We start from the raw sequence: 17,708 nt of genomic DNA, 5'->3' as shown, positions 1-17,708 counted from the left end.
CCCAGTGATGATTATTGTTTATGTTTTGGAGAATATCCTTACAGTGTGCAGATTATATTTTTAAAACACTGGATCATAGTGTGTAGCCTTTTTTCTCTCAGTGTATGGTGAACATTTTCCCATGTTCTCAGCATATTCTTTCTACCCCAGTTTTAATGCTGGCACAGTATTTTATTATGTAGATGTTCCATACTTTTCCAAACCCCTGTTGTTGTACAGTGAAGTTAGGTCAAATTTTTTATGCCATTGTTAATTTTTAATCAGTGCCCTTCTAGATAACACTTGACAGTATCTCCAGTTATTTCTTTCAGACACATCAAGTGAGGAATACATCATGACATAGTGCATGTTACCTTCAGAGAAAAGGTCAGCTAGTTTACCCTGCACCTCCAGAACCAGAGCCCTTGAGGCACACAGCTTGGAGTCTCAGGTGTCCTGGAAGTTGTCAGGAGGAGGGGTTCCTCTTCCTCGTGCATCCTCTAGGGGGATTCCTCTAAGAGGCATGTGCTTCTGTCTAGCTCAGGGTTTCTCATCCTAAGCACTGTTGATGTTTTGGGCTAGATAACTCTTTGTTGTGAAGGGACTGTTCTGTGAATTGTAGGAGGTTTGGAAGAATCTCCGGGGTCTACCTACTAGAAGTCCTTAAATCAAAAATGCCTCCGGACTGCCAGATAACTCCTGGAGAACAAAATTTCCCCTGCTGAGCAGTGCACTGGTCACTACCCCTGCTCTTTCACACCACAGTGAGTCTTCTTTCTCTGTATGGTGTGATTCTGTTCATTGGCAGAGGAAGATCATTATGCCTTTCCTTCTCTAGGCTAAGAAGACCAAACTAGCTGGAGCAGCTCAGCCTGATCAGGAAAGAGCAAATGCATTCCTGGTTCACTAACTGCACTCTCACTCTCTATACTGAAGAGCTGAATACATTTAGGTAGACTTCCAGATGAACTTCCCTGTCTGCACTGCTATCCAAAACTCTGGAACCACATAGGTTCCGGTAATGGGTATCTGGCACTGTCCAAACTCTCTAGCCTAACTTAGGGATGGAGACAATTTGGATAGCTATAAAGATATTAAGAATAGTAGTGTGAGAACTAGGAATAAAAATTGAAGTAGGCATTCTGACTAGGCGGAGTAAGGAAATCATGTATATGAGATGTAGTTCTTCCCTGCTCAGATTCCTGGTGTCTTGGTAATGTGATTACCTGGACTTTGTATGGCACTTTTATTGCCACATGATAACTGTTTTTATTTTTAAAAGTATTTATGCCATAGCTCATTCCAGAAAGGAATTAAATTTTTATTATGAAATTTTTTTTTCCAAAAATGTGTGAGTGCGCACTCACATGCATATGTGTGATGTCTATAGGTTTTAAAGACAAATAAAGCAAACAAGAAACTCTCTGACCTTTACTCAGAGGCCTCTGATGGCAATCCCTGCCTGGCTACAATCCCTTCCTTCTCCAGGGTGACCAGTACCTTGAATTCAGTATTGATCATTTTCTTATTTATTCTTAAATTATATATCTTTTAGTTTTGTATGTTTTTAGAACTTTACAGACATGGAATCATATCATATGTATTCTTCAACTTTTTAAATAAACAAGGTTGAACATCATGACATCTTATCCATCCTCCTGTCAAAAACTATTTGTGAGTTTTTAGTTTTTTGCTGTTAAAAATAATGCAACTCTGAAAACTCTTGTACATGACTTACAGTGTCACATAATTTTTCTAGGGTTAAGTACAGAAAGTGAATTGCTGGGCTGTAGGGTATGTGTTACTTCAGCTTTACTAGATAACACCAAAATGTTTTCCAAAGTGATTGTACCATGTTATATACCCACTAGTGGTGTATGAGTGTCAGAATTAAAGTTTTACAGTCTGGTGGGTGTAAATGGCATCTGGTTGTTTTTAATTTCAATGTCCAGATTATTAAGGAGGTTGATCATTTTTTCCTATGTGATTTGTGCTTCCTCTTCTGTGAAATACCTGTTAGGTCTTTTGCCCATTTTTCTAATTGTTGTTTTTCATTTCAAATGGACGTTTAGGAGTTTTTGTTTTGTTTATTCTGAATATCAGTTCTTTACCAGTTGTATATGTATTGAATTATCTTTCAGTTTATAGCTTGGCTTTTCACTTTATCTTGTCTTCTGATAAACTGAAGTTCTTTTGGCTTGCGGGGTCTCAGTTCCCTGACCAGGGATTGAACCTGGGCTATAGCAGTGAAAGCCCAGAATCCTGACCACTAGGCCACCAGGGAATTCCCTGAACTGAAGTTCTTAAATGTAGCATACAGAGTTTTCCTTTATGCTTTGCTTTTTCTGTGTCTTTAAGATGTCCTTTCCTATTCTGAAGACATAGAGATATTTGCTTGTAATTCCAGAAAGGGACTTAAAGCAGATATGGTCCTTCATAAGTATTTTTCTTATAGTTCAGTGCCTTTAAGACAGAGTTGTTATTCTTATACCAATTGAGAGCTAAAAAAATTGAAAAAGCAGAAAGTATTTGTAGTAAGGTAAAAAGCAAGCTTGGTTTTGCGAGAAGGTAGTTAAAAGACAAAGATACTTTAGTGTGACTGCAACACATGTTGGTCTATCCTGTTTTTGTTCAGAAGTAAAACTATTTGTCTTCAGGTTCTGATTCCCTTTATTTCTGCTTTTTGTTTTGTAGATACAAGTCTAATTCTGCTCAACTGCTCGTTGAGGCTCGAGTTCAGCCCAATCCGTCGAAACATGTGAGTGTCTCCTCCTTGAATAAGGCTTCTCCTGTTGCCCGTGGCTCTTTCTGTGGCTCACATTGTTATTGAGAACCATCTTGCCTTGTTTATAGTGCAATATGCCCATGATATTTGTTCCAGCATAGGCCTAAATCTTCCATTTCCATTATAGTTTGGAAATTTTCCTCATAGATGAGGAGTGAATCATTGCCTGCCCTCTCCAGCCTCACCTTTTTCCTTGCACTTACATACAGCCTGTACTCTATTCCTGCTGTGTTCTTGGTGTTCCCACTCACCACATGCCTCTTTGACTCTGCTTGTGCCTTCCCTGGCCTGGAATGTCCAGATTCTGTCCCCATCTCTGCTTGTGGAAATGGAACTCATCTTTAGAGACCCACATCCAAGCCATCTCTCACAAAACCTATCTCCTGGGACCACTCCCCTCCAAACTCCTCTAATTATATCTTTAAACCTTTACGTGTATGTTGTAGTAATTCACTCATATCTTTTCAGCTCCCCTACTAGACTGTAAGTGCTTTTTAAGTTTAGGAATCAATGTATAGCAATTTCCTCTGTATCTGGGAGTTCAGTCAGCATTTGTCGAATGAATGAGGGCCATGTTAAAAGCACTCTCAGGAGGGAGAATTGGGGCTCAGATCACCACATAACTTCTGCAGTCTCTTAGGAGAAAATTTCTAGGAGCATACTGGACAAACATAAGAATACGGTCCTTTTCCTCAAGTTATTTTTTGTATTCCCAGTAAACTAACAAGAACCTAATGTTAAACATGTAGTGGACTTTTTCATTGGTTAGTGTTTTTGGCTGGGGTCCGCAGATTGTCTTTGCCAGTTTGTGTAGCATGGTATATGGATTCTGGAGTTTAAGCTTTACAGTTATTTGCCCACAAACTAGAAGAGTTTCTTCCCTTGTAGAAGCCTTCCTCATCTCTCTAAATTAATTGTATGTGACATCTCTTTGGTATGTTAAGGATGAGTTGTAACTTGGTAAAAACTGTAATACTGTGTGTTTTGGACATATTGATATGGGAAAACCACTATCTTTGACAAGTAAAACTGCATTGTGGGCTGTTAGAGGCTCACACTCAGCCTCTAAGCACCTATATGGCTGGGTTTGTAGTACTTGTTGAGGAGTAACTCTGTGCTGTGCTGAATGAGGGCAGTTTACAAAAGAAACCCAATAGCCTCTGAAAGAAGGTGGATTGAATGACCTCTAAGGACCTTGACAATTCTGAAATCCTGGTCTTTTCAGCCTGACATTATTATAAACTACTGTTAGTTCTCATTTCCATCTTCTCTCTGCCTCTCTAAATCCTAGTGATTCATCAAGCCTAGTTCAGTTACCACCTCCTTCAGAAAGCCTTCCTGATAATATGCTTTCTGCTCAAAACTGGAACTCGCAGAGTGCACACATTGCAGTTGAGTTCTGACACTTGTTGCAGGGTCAGAATTGCCTTCCATGGCTCACATCACTCTGCCTCTCCCCAGGTCCCCACAACCCATCCCCCTCACCACTGCGCAGTGTGTATGCAGTTTGTGCGGAAGGAAAACCTACTGTCTCTGGCCTGTCAGCACCAGTTTTGCCGCAGCTGCTGGGAGCAACACTGCTCAGTACTTGTCAAGGACGGCGTGGGTGTGGGTGAGTCTGCCATAGAATTTATAAAAGGCTGGCATGAAGTATTTAGCTTCAGCTCTGCCCTTTCAGGTTCTCAGGTCAACTGAGTGTTTTCTTGTGAGCCTAATTGAAGTTTTTATTGTCAGAACCATTGGTTTCCAAACACATCTGTCTGAACAATGGCAAAGTTTAAACCTGAGCAAAATGAGAGAGTTAAGGCTAATGTTTGGGCATATATGTAAATGTTGGTGTGAATGCAAGGCTACCTTCTCTTGCCTTTTGGGAGAACTGTCCTTTAAGCTGCCTACCGTATCTATCTTGATTCTCAGAGTGGCAGCCATAACTCAGAAACACCTAGAGAGTTTGCTGTTATTTAGGAAATACAAGCACAAATCAAACTTGATGATCAGTTAAAGGAATATTTAACTATGACTTGATATTTGAAACTAAATTAGCATTACTTTAATTGTGTCTGCAAAATCTCATTGTATTGACGGTAATCACATGCACGTAATATTAAACATCACAAAACTAAATTGTTAGTTAATAACCCTATAGGATTTTTTAAACAGTTTTGTTTTTTATTGGTGCTATTTGTGATATATATGATTTAATTTGTTTTGTTTTTGTTGTTTTGTTTTTTTTGGTGGCTCTGTGCGGCTTACAGGATCTTAGTTCCCCGACCAGGGATCGAACCCGGGGCTCTGGCAGTGAGAATGCCGAGTCCTGACCACTGGACCATCAGGGAATTCCCTATCCTATTTAATTTGGAATAATATTTTAGTTGCATCACTGTGCAAATATATTAATTTCTCTCTTCTTTGAATAAATTCTGATGCTTTAGGGGTTCCTTACGTAGAATCTGAATTTGTTGGTTGAACTCAGCAAATATATTATCGTTGTGTCTTCTGCAATACAGTTGTCCATCAGGTTGTCTTTGTTCAACAGGTGTCTCTTGCATGGCTCAGGACTGCCCGCTTCGAACACCAGAGGACTTCGTGTTTCCGTTGCTGCCCAATGAAGAATTGAGAGACAAATACAGACGCTACCTCTTCAGGGACTATGTGGAGGTATGCCCAGCCCCTGTTGTGCCCTCTGTCTTCCTGGGCCTGCTTTTCATCAGATGCTCACCAGTTACTTTATAGAGTAGGCTGCCAGTAGATGCTTTCGTTTGAAGAAAGAGCTCCACGGCTTTAAAACAGGTTGAAAACTACTAGAGTGCTAGTGAATCCCAGGTCTGTTGCTTCCTTATTATGTATCCCTTGACCCATTATTTTACCTCTCTGAGCCTTGGTTTTCTCTTGTAGAATGGTCAGGCATCCCCACCTTATACAAAGCTGCTTAAACAAGCTATTGTATGTCAGGGGATAAACACAAGTCAGGCATATCTCAGGAGTTGCTGTTCTGTTCAGTTCACTGTGTGATTCAGCACAAAGAAGAGGTGTTGCTTTTTGGGCAATTTGAAAACTTGTTCAGGTTTTCAGCATGGTCAGTTTTGGAGTCCTTCCCCTCTATTGCACTACCTGTTCAGGCTTGTTGGGTCCATGCAGCATAATTTTCGTCTTTGTCTTTCATGCCTAAGTTTATTGGATTGATTGATGGTCTGGGTTGTCTCATGCACATGCCACAGGAAAAGCAATGCCTTGTTCCTTGTGCTGTTTGCTGCCTTTGGTAGATGCCTGAGGGTCGTTGAGCCCCTCAGAGTCTTATGCACAGCTGAGTGGTCTGTGTTCCTTTCCAGCCCTGGTCCCTATGCCCTTTCATTTCAGAGACACACTTCTGTATTCCATTTTGTCATCTAATCTTAGAGCATTCTAGTGAGTTGCTTGCTACCTAGTTTAAGCTAAGCATTCAAAGGTCATTTTCAGGGATCTCCCTGGTGGTCCAGTGGTTAAGAATCTGCCTTCCAATGCAGGGGATTCGGGTTCGATCCCTGGTTAGGGAACTAAGATCCCACATGCCGCGGGGCAACTAAGCCTGCGTGCTCTGGAGCCTGTGTGCCACAACTAGAGAGAAGCCCACACGCCGCAACGAAGAGCCCACGCACCACAACGAAAGATCCCGCATGCCACAGCGAAGATCCCATGTGCCGCAACTAAGACCCAACTCAGCCAAATAAATAAATATTAAAAACAAGCAAACAAACAAAGGTCATTTGCACTACCTGCCTAATGTCTGGTCTTCACGACATCCATCTTGAATTCCTGTAGCCCCTTGATATAGGTCATCAGCTGGAAGAACAGAAGGCGTTTGAGTACTCAGGGAGGTATAATTTGGAGGCACCAACTAGGGGATGTCCTCATTATTCCCCCCCCCCTTGGTGTTTTCACAGAGTCACTACCAGCTCCAGCTGTGCCCTGGTGCAGACTGCCCCATGGTTATCCGGGTACAGGAGCCCAGAGCTCGCCGAGTACAGTGCAATCGGTGCAACGAGGTCTTCTGGTAAGAGTGAGTGTGGGTGCTGAGCAGCCCTGGGCTTGTGCCTTCTCCTGCTCTAAAGCATCACTGCTGTTGCTCTTGTGAGGGTGGGGCTGGGAGAGGCAGGGTTGTTGAGCCAGAAGAGCAGCTCTGTTCCACGTGGGCAGGGTTTGTACCTAGCATCTCATGTTTCATGAGATGTTTGATAATAGTCAGTCTGGAGACAAGAAAGGGGCACAGATTCTTGGGGAATGTGCTGTGGTTTATGCTACTGAGACTCATGGCCCAGAGACTGCGTGTCTGTATGGGTGTGTATCTGCCTGCACAGATAATTCACATACTGCTGTATTTGAAAGCAACAACCATCGACGTTTTAATCTTTCTCTCTCTTGGCCTTTCTGCTAATTTTATAACACTATAATCCATAAATGTGTTTATATTTACCTGGGGTTTACTCTATTCAGTAGACATGATGGGAATAGCTAAAGTATACTGAAGGCTTACCAGAGGAAATGGTCTGTCCTGATGATTTTACCTTCATTATCACAACAACTGTGTATGATTGTACTGTTGTTACTCTTATGTTATAGGTGAGGAAATTGAGGTGCAAGGTAATGGCAGAGCCATAATTTAGGTCCAGACCTGTCCCCAATTCACGCCTCCCTGGAAAATTCATGGTGGGGCTTCAGAGAAAATATGTAGAAAATGTGGTATGTGTGCATATGTGCCTGCCTTTCAAGATGTTATTGAGGGAGTCTGTGATTCACCAAAGGTTAAGAACCACTAATGTGGTTGCTTTCCATCCTTTGTGTCCTGCGTTATGAACTTCTTTTCCCTGGGACATGTGTTAGGCTACCTGCCTGAGAGCCTTTTATCCATAAAGTTGTGTTGGCTTGGACAAAAGGGAAATTAAAAACATGGGAGCCTGGCCTGATGAATGTTGGAGTGTTTTTCTTTTCTGATTTTAAGTTTCAAGCATTGTCAGATGTATCATGCCCCCTACAGATTGCACAAGTGCTGGCCTTGTGCATCCTGTGTGCACATCTGACTTGGAGATAAGCCAAGGCTCCCAGAACTGGATCTCATTCCTGCCTTGGGCCTGAGTTGAGGTATCTTCTCAGAATGCATCCCCGTGCCCTTTGGGAAGCTGAATTCTGAATTTGATATCCTGTCAGGAAGGATTGACGCCACATAAGATATTTAAAACAAACATTTCATTTGGGTTGATTGAGAGAAATTCACACAGTACTTCAGTATAATCCTGGGTAAGAAAAGGTCTCAGATGCCTTGATAGGTGACGTTACCTCTTTGAAAAGCTCTAATTCAGGATCTGTTGGCTTGGACAGAAGGAAAATGAAAAACACAGGATCTGACCTAACGATTATCTTTTCTGGTTTTAAGTTTCAAGTGTCGTCAGATGTATCACGCCCCCACAGACTGCGCCACAATTCGGAAATGGCTCACGAAATGTGCAGACGACTCTGAAACAGCCAACTACATTAGTGCTCACACTAAAGACGTAAGGACTGTATCTTACCTGTCATGGATCTGCCCTCCTTAGTGCTGCCCAGGGCCTTGCCCAGGAGATGTACCATCCGAGAGCAGAACAGGGCTTTTGATGGAGGCTCTTGATCAGGGCCTCAGGGCTCTTGATGGAGGCTGCCCAGACCTGGCAGAGTTTGTAGCAATTTATCATAGTATGCACCGAGTGCATTTATTTTAATAAATTGCTGAAATGCTTGGAGAAGTTTGACCCTTAGGAAAACTAATTAGAAGAAGACTAGGTTTTATTGAATGCCTCCCAAGCTTTAACAGCCCTGGGAGGGAGGTAGTTGATAGCCACACGTAATAAATAGCAGAACTCTAATGCAAGCCCAGGCCTGCCCAATTCTCATTCTGGAAACTTCCCATGGGAAAGCATGGCCTGTAGCCCCTTGAGTTCTGCATGACTCAGCACTCAAGGCTGTACCCTGTGCCAGTCACACGCTGAGTTGATGCACCCACAAGCACAGCTGTGACCATGACATCATTAAGCATAGTCCTTTTCATGGCGGTGGAAGAGCACAGCATCAGACTGATCTCTGCATTGCTGCCTGGGGTTGCTGGCATCTCTCAAATGAGAGCGAGCTTTAGAGGTTATTTCCTTGGCCTCTCCGGGAAGCAGAAGTTCAGGCAAGCTGATGAGGACTTAGTCCAGTGTGGCAGCTCTTATGCTGCTTTGGCATTCCTCCCAAGCAGGCAAGCTCTCTACTGACTCAGCTTGTGCTTAATCTGAGCGGCCTTGTGGCAGGGACAGATGGTGCTTGGAGTGTTTCAGAGCCAAACATGCTGACCTCATTTCCTTGAATTGCTGTTCCAGCCTCAGCGACCCGCCACATTTAAGTGAGATGCTCCTCCCCAGAAGTGCTCGCACGATGAGCTACTGGGCACGGGTGCCAGGAGCTTTGTGTAATTTGTCTTAGAACCGGCCTGATGGTGCGTGAGCCTAATGGCACCCTTCTGTCTCCTCAGTGTCCCAAGTGCAACATCTGCATTGAGAAGAACGGAGGCTGCAATCACATGGTGAGCAGATGCCTGTACGTTTTGCTTATGTGACGTGGAGCCTTTGGTCAGCGTGCCCTTAACATGTTCTCTTCTGTTTCCCTCTGACAGCAATGCTCCAAGTGTAAACACGGTGAGTCCCAGGCTTGATGTACAAGGCCCAGTGGCACAGTCTCTGTTTCTTGTGCACGGGTCTCCACTGCTTGTTTAGTGAGTGCTTTTGTGGTGAAGTGATAAAACAGAGGGCAGCCTCAGTCACTTATAGTCATGATAACCAGAATAAAGCATTTCTTGATTTCTTGATTTATTATTTTTCGGTCCCTTTTATAATCCCACTGCCGTCTCGCTGACACATGTAGTCAGAAGTCAAGTTTGGGGTGACTATTAGACCCTCATGAATCCTCAGTCATCCAAGAAGAAGGTTTTAGTGTGTTCTTTTTATTTTTGCCAAGGCAGGTAAGTAGCATGGGGCTTATCTGTGCTGCCTTACAGATACCTTTTAAGCAGGCTGTACATGGTTTTACTGGAGGCGTAAAATAATAGTTTTCCTCTAAGGTTTTTTTTTTAATATATATATAAATTTATTTATTTATTTATTTTTGGCTGCGTTGGGCCTTCGTTGCTGTACGCATGCTTTCTCGAGTTGTGGCGAGTGGGGGCTACTCTTCGTTGTGGTGCGCGGGCTTCTCATTGCAGTGGCTTCTCTTGTGGAGCACGGCCTCTAGGCGCACAGGCCTCAGTAGTTGTGGCTCGCGGGTTCTAGAGCGCAGGCTCAGTAGTTGTGGCGCATGGACTTAGTTGCTCCGCGTCATGTGAGAACTTCCTGGACCAGGGCTCGAACCCATGTCCCCCTGCATTGGCAGGCGGATTCTTAACCACTGTGCCACCAGGGAAGTCCTCCTCTGAGGTTTTATAAAGTTTGCAGAGGGGGTTTTGGCCTTTCAGGCCTCCGTCATCTATCAGGTATAGGTTACATACAACCTGTTGGTTTTGCTTTCCTTTCCTGCCGGATCAAGTACAGAAATAAAATTCCTTCAGGTAGAAAATATGTCCAGATAGCTTTCTTTTTTTTTTTTTTTTTTTTAATTTTTTATTATTTATTTATTATTTTTATTTTTGGCTGTGTTGGGTCTTCGTTTCTGTGCCGAGGGGTTTCTCCAGTTGCGGCGAGTGGGGGCCACTCTTCATCGCGGTGCGCGGGCCTCTCACTATCGTGGCCTCTCTTGTTGCGGAGCAGAGGCTCCAGATGTGCAGGCTCAGTAGTTGTGGCTCACGGGCCCAGTTGCTCCGCGGCATGTGGGATCTTCCCAGACCAGGGCTCGAACCCATGTCCCCTGCATTGGCAGGCAGATTCTCAACCACTGCGCCACCAGGGAAGCCCCAGATAGGCTTCTTACACAGCTGCTTAGAGGCCGACCAGGAGGCCATGAGAGTTTCTCTTTGTATGAGCCTGACTAATGCTAATCCTGTGTTCTCCCAGGAGCACACTGTAATCAGAGTAGACGAGGCAAGGTTTTAGACTGGAGTGGTGACCCTGAAGTGTAGAATGAAGATAGGCCGAGGGTAGTGGCATATTTCCTCAGTGATATCCCACCCTAGCTTTTCTGCATGTTTGAATGAGAGAGGGACATGTATGATCCACTTAGAACAGTGCACAAGACATACGTACCGTTTAAAGAGAAATGACAAAATGAACACCCGAGTACCCACCACATTCCTAGTACTGAGGAAGTCCTCTGTGTGTCCCTCCTCAGTCATAGTCTCCCGCATCCCTTACTGCCCAGAGTTAACTTCCATCCCTCGCATTGCTGTATAGTTGTACTACCTGTACAGGCAACCCTAAGCAATGTAGTAGTATTTAAAACAGTAGCAAACACAACCTAGCTGACTGAGGAGAAAGCAATATTGCCACTGTTCAATGAAGCCTCCTAGGAGAAGAGAAGTGAACGACCTCTGGGTCTCTTGATTTGGCTTTAGCTTTAGCTTCTCCAGATTTTACAGAAGTCCCTTTTGGGAAGTCATCGAGCCAACTTATGGAGTGATTCCTGGGAAACAGCGTTTACCACTGTCGGGGTCTCTGGCAGAGACAGAACATAGAACTGTGGTTGGCCCCTCTCCGTTAAGCCACAATAGTTGTTCGGATGTATAGCATCCATAGGGGATCTTTATTTTTCCCTCTTTGCTTCCTCAGTATGGAAACAGAGTCATAATTCTGGGTATGCACTATTGGGTGGGTTTTATGAAAATGTGCGTTTTATTTTTTTCTTTTTTTTGGCTGCACTGCGTGGCTTGTGGAATCTTAGATCCCCCACCAGGGACTGAACCCGGGCCACGGCAGTGAAAGCACCGAGTCCTAACCATTGGACCGCCAGGGAATTCCCATAAAAATGTGCTGTTTAAGACAGAAGAAAAGGGGGAAAAGTCTTTCTTTCCAGTTTCATGTACAACACCTAGGACAGGTGTTGAGAGTGGGAGATAGTCAGGAGGACAAATGTGTTTTCTGAATGACCAGGTGGGCTTCAGTTGGACAAGTTTCTGCTTATCACAGAGGCATTGACACAGCAGACCAGTGGCCTTGTACAGTCAGCATCTGCTTGTGTTGGATTAAACGGCACAAAGCATATGTGTTCATGAAACTGAGACTATCCGTAGGCTGTTGTTCAGATCAGCAAGGACAGGCTTACAGGGACAGTGGGATGTGACAGGGATGAGAGGTATACATTCCCTCTGTAAAGAGGCACCCTTGGAGAGTTCTGGATAGGTGACCCGCCCCGGGGCAGGATCGGTCTGTTTTCCTGCTTTGCCTATGACTTTGGAGGAATGTGGGCTTGTCTCGTGTGTGTAAATACTTCTTTCTCTGTTCTGTGTAGACTTCTGCTGGATGTGTCTAGGAGATTGGAAGACCCACGGCAGCGAGTACTATGAGTGCAGTCGGTACAAGGAGAACCCTGACATTGTCAATCAGAGCCAGCAAGCCCAGGCCAGGGAGGCCCTCAAGAAGTACTTGTTCTACTTTGAGAGGGTAGGCATCCAGAAGCCTGGAGGGTGGGCTTCTTCCATTTGGCCTGCTGGGTGAAATTCCCAGTGACTGGTAGCTACAGCCAGCATGCACACACAGAAGTCAGGAAGTGGAACTCCTGCAGTGACCTGAGTGGTGCCTCCATAGATATGGCTTTCAGGCTCCACAGGGCAGCCACAGCCAACAAGGAAGGACATGCTGACCTTGTTTGAATGATGAATTGAAGGATAATGAAGGATCATCAGACAGTCTTTTCCATCCAGTGCCGTGTTTGTTGTTTGTTTTTAAATGAGGTATAACTGACTGACAGTATTATATAATTTTCAGGTGTACAACATAGTGATTCATAATTTTTAAGGGTTATACTCCATTTATAGTTATTATAAAATGTTGGTTATATTCCCTGTGCTGTACAGTATATCCTTGTAGCTTATTTTACACATAGTAGTTTGTATCTCTTAATCCCCTACCCCTATCTTGCCCCTCCCCCTAATCCAGTGCCATCTTAATAGTCAGATTCAGAGCGCAGTTCTTCCCAGGAAGACCCTTCAGAAGTCCACAGAGCATGCGACATTTGGTTTCTAAGCACAAGAGATCTGTAGTTACCTAGCTTTGCTTCATCCTCAGGGCTCAAGTCCTATTGCCGCAGTGGGGTAGAGTGATTTGGCAGGCAGACAGCTGCTCTGGACAGGGTTGGTAGTGTGGACTGAGGAAGCCCCCCTCCTGCAATCCCAAGGACACACAGTCCCCATCAGCTAGATGAGGATGTGGCCATTCTGAACTCCTTTTGGATCTCCACCTTCCTGGGACTCCTGCAGCTTTCTCCCTCCTCTGAACCCTGTAGTGGGAAAACCACAACAAGAGCTTGCAGCTGGAGGCACAGACATACCAGCGGATTCACGAGAAGATTCAGGAGAGGGTCATGAATAATCTGGGGACGTGGATCGACTGGCAGTACCTACAAAATGCTGCCAAGCTCTTGGCCAAGGTTTGTACCCCCTCACTCTTTCAGTCCCTGGTTTGATGCCCAGCCCTGTCAGACCCAGACCTCTGAGGGTGGGAGGCACTGTAGGGGGCAGGGGGCTCAGCACCCTGTACAGTCCTGCATGCTCCTGCTTATGGGTCCACATTTTGCTGGGCTGTGCCCACTGAGGACCCAGCCCTCTGTGGATGTTCAGGGGATTTTAAGAAGAGTATTCCAGTGCCTCTGCCTGCAGGGAAAGAACTGCAGGGAAAACTAGAGCCCTTTTTTTCTTTTGTCCCATCCATGCATCACTCAAAGGAAAATAAGAGATTGTCTTTGGACAAGTATTGAGATAGATGTGTGGACTCTGATGTCCGACTCAAGAGGGAAGAGCCGTTGAGGGAGCTGCTGGTAATAAATCACAGTGTGAAAAAGGAACTGTGGGTGTTCTGTGACCATTTTTGTTTCAGTTTTTGCCATGTTGTCCCCCAATTCATCTTTTATTTGCCTTGGCCTCATTTCTTTCAGGCCCATACCCGTTGAGCCAGGCTAATTTGCATGGTGGGGTAAGAACTGTAAAAGCCACTTGAGATCCATGTAGTTAGGGTCATAGATACAGGTCCCTTCTCTTCTCTCTATTGCAGTGTCGATACACCCTGCAGTACACGTACCCATATGCATACTACATGGAGTCTGGACCCAGGAAGAAGCTGGTAAGGCAAAGCAATTCTTCTTCTCTGTTCTCTTAGCTTCAGAGGTGCCCTTCTCTACCTGCACTTTGCAGGAGAGCAAGGACCAGACGCCTGGTTATTGGGAGGGCAAAATCAAAACTGGCAATTGTAAAATTTTGTTTCTCCCCTAGGCATTTCCAAAGTAGATCTCAGGTGCTGGTATTTTGTGTAATAGGAAGGCAGATATACTGAAGCCCGTGAACAACTATATTTTTGGGGTGACTGGCTGAAAATGTCTGTTGCCACTTGGGAGCAAGTGCCCATGCTTTGGGAGGATATGCAGCTTGCATGTTCCTAAATATAGTGGACTTTTTTTGCATTTTGGTTTAATTTTCATCTTAGATGTTGGGTTGTTTCCCCCCAATTATAAAGTAATTCACACTTACTGTTTAAATGTTGAAAAACTTAGAAAAACGTTTACATCATTCATCATCCCACCAGAAAGAAATGACCACTGTTAGCGTTTTCCAGCCTTTTAAAATTAATATTATTTCTATAATCAAGGTTATATATATAACATTTTTTTGTTACAACTAATTGTTTTTGCAGCTGTCGTTATTTACCAGGCTGGAAAATGCCATTCTGTAATAGTTGCATAAATGTTCCAGTATATGGTTGTACCAACATTTGGGGCATTTATTGTTTCTGTTTTTCACTATCATAAATAAGACATTGGGAAACCTCTTTGTGCAACTGATTTGTGCAGTGGGTACATAATTACTAAGTCAAATGGTTTGAAAATTTTTAAGACTCTTGATTTTCAGAAGGGCTGAAAAAACGGAGTATTCAGTGAATACAGTGTCTGTGAATATCCACTTTGACTTGTTTTTGCAGCATCCATTTCCCTGTATGTTGGGAGGATTCTCTTCAGTGGCTTAAGTTCTTCCCTTTTCTTTGGGGGCGGAGGGTGAGTGTGGCCTTGCCACATGGCTGTACTCCATAGGTAGCCTTTTGATTGGATTCTGGCTCTGGGTACAGGAAGTAGCACTGCTCTCTGAGGACAGTGTCAGGGTTGTCTATAGCTCATGCGAGCCTGAGGTGCTGCATCTGCCCCTCCCATCTGCAGGCCCTGCCCTGGCTACAGCCCCCTCTCCTTTTGACCCTCCTGCTCTACCCATACAGTTTGAATACCAGCAGGCTCAGCTGGAGGCTGAGATCGAAAACCTGTCATGGAAGGTGGAGCGTGCAGACAGCTATGACAGAGGGGTAAGTGCTGTCCTCTTGGATCCTCTGGCAGGCAAGGGAGGGCTGGTGTGGTAATAGGTAACATGGTAGTTGGCATGTGGACTGGAGGCTGCTGCTGAGAAGGGTGGGAAGGTCAGTGCTTTTGACTTCTTGGAGTCTGTGGCAGGGGGGGTAGGGGTGGGGTGGCTTTAGCTGCTCCCTGCTCACGGGACTGGGCCATGCAAGCACCTATCTTGCTTCCTTGGTGCAGGACTTAGAGAACCAGATGCACATAGCAGAGCAGCGGAGGAGAACCCTGCTGAAGGATTTCCATGACACCTAGGTTGGGACATGAACGTGCCAGAGTGAGAAAGATGTGGCTGCGAGGTCTCCCGGCTGCTGTACTGCATGCTGCAGGCTCTGCCTTTCACAACCCCAGGCAACAGCCAGGGCCCCACTCCTGAGAGACACTGGCCACACACCTCTTAGTCGATTTCTGTTTGTTTTTTTTTTCCCTCATCTTTTCGCTTTTTGTTTTTCCCAGGGTAGAGGCCATGTTGAATTGGCCTCTTCTCAGGACCTTTAATTCCCCCTGGATGGTTGTTGGGAGGGAGGGAAAGTTTTTTCTGAATGACTATTAATAGGATTAGATCATTACAACTTATAATTTTCAAAGGTTGTACAATTATACAAAAAAGAGGGGGCAGACAAACCATAGAATTACACAGAACCCTTTTTAAAAATAAATTGGCATTGGAGTGTTTTAACCTCTAGCTATTTTACTTAGAATGTAACATATGCTGCCCGCTCACCTTGCCTCAGAATCTCTACTGCAAGAGGGCCCCGGTGGTCTTTGCTTGCCAGATTCATATGTGTTTGGCCACAGCTAGAGTCCCAAGGGAAGAGCATGGGTGGCAGATGGTGGGAAATTGAGGTGGCCTGAGTTATAGGCATGGAGCGCAGGGAATCACATCATGCCTCCTGCCTGGTCCTTGTAGACCCTTTTGTGGTCAGGTGCACTGCCTTACGTTGGCAGTGAGGAGACAATACAGAACAGAGTCTTGCCATGGGGTGTCATCCTGTCTGATGGCACTGTGTGTCTGTGGACTCATCTTAATTCTTGAAAGTGAGCTTTACCTGGGTCTGGCTACTCAGGCCAGAGCCCACAGCCGAACACGTAGGTGGGCTTGTGGCCCTCCAGACCAGGGGATGTGAGTTCAGCACAGTTTTCTTTTGTTTTCTAAAGGTAGAGATCCACTTTTAAAGGGAATTGTTCCCCCAAATAAATTTGTTTTACCTTGGTTCCTTCTTTTTTGCCAGTGTTCCCGTGGTGTGACTCTGACCAGGTTCACACACAGCCATACCTGACACTGTCCTGCTACACTTTCCTCTGGTGAACGTCAGGGTCAGAGTTCAGCATGGTCCTCCCAAGGACTCTGGTCTGCCTGGCTCAGGGACCTTGTTTGCACAAATTGTTTTTATGTTAACCTGGAGTGTATATCTCCATTACCCACTCTAGGGGTTGGTGGCACTCCCCCTTGCCTGGTTTCAGCTATTGGAGGACAGTACCTCTAGGGTCTGGGAGTCTGAGGCCAGCACGGTTCTTGATTTGTGGTCCCAGCTCCTGTACCACAAGGGGCGGGCCAGGGAAAAGGGCCAGCTTTTTCACAGTGCAGAGGAACAAGTGGTTTGCATGGTGTCCTACCTGTCCTGAACCTAGTCCTGTGGGCCTTTCAGAAGTTACATCTGTGATTCCTGGGGTTTCTATGGCTTTTTTCAGTGCCTCCACTCTGAGGCTGGCAGAGTTGTCCATACTCGATAGGGCCTCCTTGACCTCCTGGAAGAGTTGCTTGGGAGATCTGTGAATAAATATTGTGTTGGAAATTCTTTGATATTCAAACATTTTCACCTCAGTCGGTAATTTCCCAGGTACCATGTAAGCTGTAAACTGAATCACTCTTGAAGGCAGAGGACAGCTGTAACTCTTGGAGTCATGGGGTACATAGCCGGCTGCAGGCTCCCTTTCTCCCTGGTCAGGTTTTGCCTCTTCCTGTCATCTCCTGCAAGGAAGGGACCACGGGGTGGAGCGGTAGGACAAGTTACGAGTATAGCAGATGAACCCAGAGTTGGACAGTGCTGAGCTAACTGAAGGAGGAGAGTGCCTGCTGTGGGACCTAGGGGTGGGGTGTGACTGCTGCACTGGCCCATGGAAGATCCTGGTGTCTGGAGCTTTTACCTCTGCATTGAGTCCTTTCTGTGTCACCGCCATGGCAGCGGCAGGAGCTGAGTTGCAACTCTGCACCTTAAGTCACACCCTCGGCGCCCTGGGCATTTTTTGGACTGCACAGCTACCACATAGTGCATTTGCATCCAGCTGTGGCCCCAACCACTGGAGCTGCAGGAGGTTCTGTGCCCAGACTGTAGCCTGCAGCCCTTGATCTGTGGAGAGCTTTCTTTTGTGCCTCAAGTGGCTGTCTCTTGTTAACATCAGGAAGATGGAAAAGGTCAGGCAGAATTTT

The 17,708-nt window shown here is 45.2% G+C and overlaps 1 protein-coding gene across 4 annotated transcripts in view; it reads left to right on the top strand.

Annotated features, from left to right (window-relative positions):
* ARIH2 (ariadne RBR E3 ubiquitin protein ligase 2) overlaps positions 1-15,956 on the top strand; it is a 51,899-nt gene extending 35,943 nt beyond the window's left edge. For 3 of the 4 annotated variants that reach the window (XM_068557461.1, XM_068557460.1, XM_068557463.1), the window contains 12 exons: positions 2,674-2,737; positions 4,226-4,376; positions 5,301-5,422; positions 6,685-6,794; positions 8,172-8,289; positions 9,282-9,332; positions 9,423-9,444; positions 12,182-12,333; positions 13,175-13,318; positions 13,939-14,007; positions 15,148-15,231; positions 15,461-15,956. In XM_068557461.1, coding sequence (XP_068413562.1) covers positions 2,674-2,737; positions 4,226-4,376; positions 5,301-5,422; positions 6,685-6,794; positions 8,172-8,289; positions 9,282-9,332; positions 9,423-9,444; positions 12,182-12,333; positions 13,175-13,318; positions 13,939-14,007; positions 15,148-15,231; positions 15,461-15,532 — 1,159 coding nt within the window. In that variant the 3' untranslated portion in view covers positions 15,533-15,956. Of the gene's footprint in view, positions 1-2,673; positions 2,738-4,225; positions 4,377-5,300; positions 5,423-6,684; positions 6,795-8,171; positions 8,290-9,281; positions 9,333-9,422; positions 9,445-12,181; positions 12,334-13,174; positions 13,319-13,938; positions 14,008-15,091; positions 15,232-15,460 lie in introns of all 4 variants that reach the window. The other variant, XM_068557462.1, reaches the window with a different exon arrangement.
* Positions 15,957-17,708: the final 1,752 nt, after the last annotated feature.

The sequence above is a fragment of the Eschrichtius robustus genome, chromosome 12 (assembly GCF_028021215.1).
Source record: "Eschrichtius robustus isolate mEscRob2 chromosome 12, mEscRob2.pri, whole genome shotgun sequence".
NCBI lineage: Eukaryota > Metazoa > Chordata > Mammalia > Artiodactyla > Eschrichtiidae > Eschrichtius > Eschrichtius robustus.
The sequence above is the reverse complement of the archived record's forward strand: the minus strand, read 5'-3'. Positions and strand labels throughout refer to the sequence as shown.